The 1,483-nt window shown below is 50.0% G+C and overlaps 1 protein-coding gene across 1 annotated transcript in view; it reads left to right on the top strand.

Annotated features, from left to right (window-relative positions):
* Positions 1-603: 603 nt before the first annotated feature.
* HHIPL1 (HHIP like 1) overlaps positions 604-1,483 on the top strand; it is a 19,942-nt gene continuing 19,062 nt past the window's right edge. The window contains exon 1 of the mRNA XM_072427877.1: positions 604-1,364. Coding sequence (XP_072283978.1) covers positions 1,047-1,364 — 318 coding nt within the window. The 5' untranslated portion in view covers positions 604-1,046. The remainder of the gene's footprint in view (positions 1,365-1,483) is intronic.

Genomic DNA, 1,483 nt, shown 5'->3' with positions numbered 1-1,483 from the left:
AAAATAATTTATTTAATTCATTCTAAATATGTCTGATATTAGCCCTGATGAAGGGAATGAAGATATCTGAAACGTGTTGGATCTCCTATAACCTTCATTATACATTCGTTCAGTGATCGTGGATTGTTCTGCGGTACACTTTCTTCGGTACATGTCACTTCCTGTGTCGTTCAAACGATCGTATCTAGTGTGTGTACATTATTGGTGGAATATATTTTAACGATCATATTGTTACAGTGTGTACAGAATTTTGCACAATACGATTGTTCAAAATAATCGTGCATAATCATTGATTGGTCGTTAATCATTTTATTAATTATTGCACGTGTGTACCTAGCCTTACATACAGAGCAATTGTTTATGACATCTGGCAATGCCTTTAATTTGAAGCATCAATGACTTGAGAACACAGAAGGTGTCCTGTGTGTCAGAGCAGGTAATGAGGGCTTTTTGCCCACTTACCAATACAAAGGAAGTTACTGGGCCAGAATGGGTTAAATAGAGTTATAGGGAGGAGTAGATGAAGAGCTGATGACAGGAGAAGAGATAAGGACATTAGGATTAAGCTGTACTGATGGAGTGTGGAAGGGGTTAAGTTGTGCTGACAGCTATTAGACTGATTGGCATAAGAAGGAATTGTCATGAGCAGCATAGAGCACACAGCTACTAAGATGGAAGGAAAGGGTTACATCGTACTGATATATGCAGCATGGAGCAGGGTGATGATCATGGCAGGAAAGAGTTAATTTGTGATGACATGAACAGAACAGGAGGCTGCAAAGAAGGCTGATCATGTTCAGTAAGGGGCCCGAGGGGAAATGGGGGACAGCCATGCATGCTGTTCTTCATGCAGCCCCTGTACCCAGTGGTAGGGATTCAATGCTGGCTGCAGTGCCCATGCTGAGGGATAGGGGTGCAGTGCAGACGGGGTACAGTGCCGACCCAGTAGGGGTGCAGTGCAGATACAGAGGGGGTGCAGTGCTGACCTAGTAGGGGTGCAGTGCCGATGCTCAGCCCAGGGGCCGGTCTTATTACATAACAGGACAATGTGCAGAGTGTCGGAGCAGTGCGGACGGACGGGCTGTTTGCTCACCATGGGCTCCCGGGCTGCCTGCTTTCTTCTCCCGGCCGCTCTGCTCCTCCTGGGGCCGCCCCCGGTTCGGTGTCACCCGCAGTGTTTGGACTTCAAGCCGCCTTTCCGCCCCCCGCAGGAGCTGACCTTCTGTGTGCAGTACAGGGAGTTCGGCTGCTGCGACTCCGCCCGGGACCGGGAGATCATGGACAACTTCTACCGGGTCCTGGCCAATGTGGACCAGGCTGGGTACGAGCTGTGCGCTGCCCATGTGCAGGACATCCTGTGCCAGGTGAGGGGAGGGCACCCAGCTATGGGGATCTGTGCATTACACTGTGCCAGGTGAGGGGAGGGCACCCAGCTATGGGATCTGTGCATTACACTGTGCCAGGTGAGGGGAGGGCACCCAGC

Source organism: Pyxicephalus adspersus, chromosome 12 (genome assembly GCF_032062135.1).
Source record: "Pyxicephalus adspersus chromosome 12, UCB_Pads_2.0, whole genome shotgun sequence".
In the NCBI taxonomy this organism is placed as follows: domain Eukaryota; kingdom Metazoa; phylum Chordata; class Amphibia; order Anura; family Pyxicephalidae; genus Pyxicephalus; species Pyxicephalus adspersus.
The sequence above is the reverse complement of the archived record's forward strand: the minus strand, read 5'-3'. Positions and strand labels throughout refer to the sequence as shown.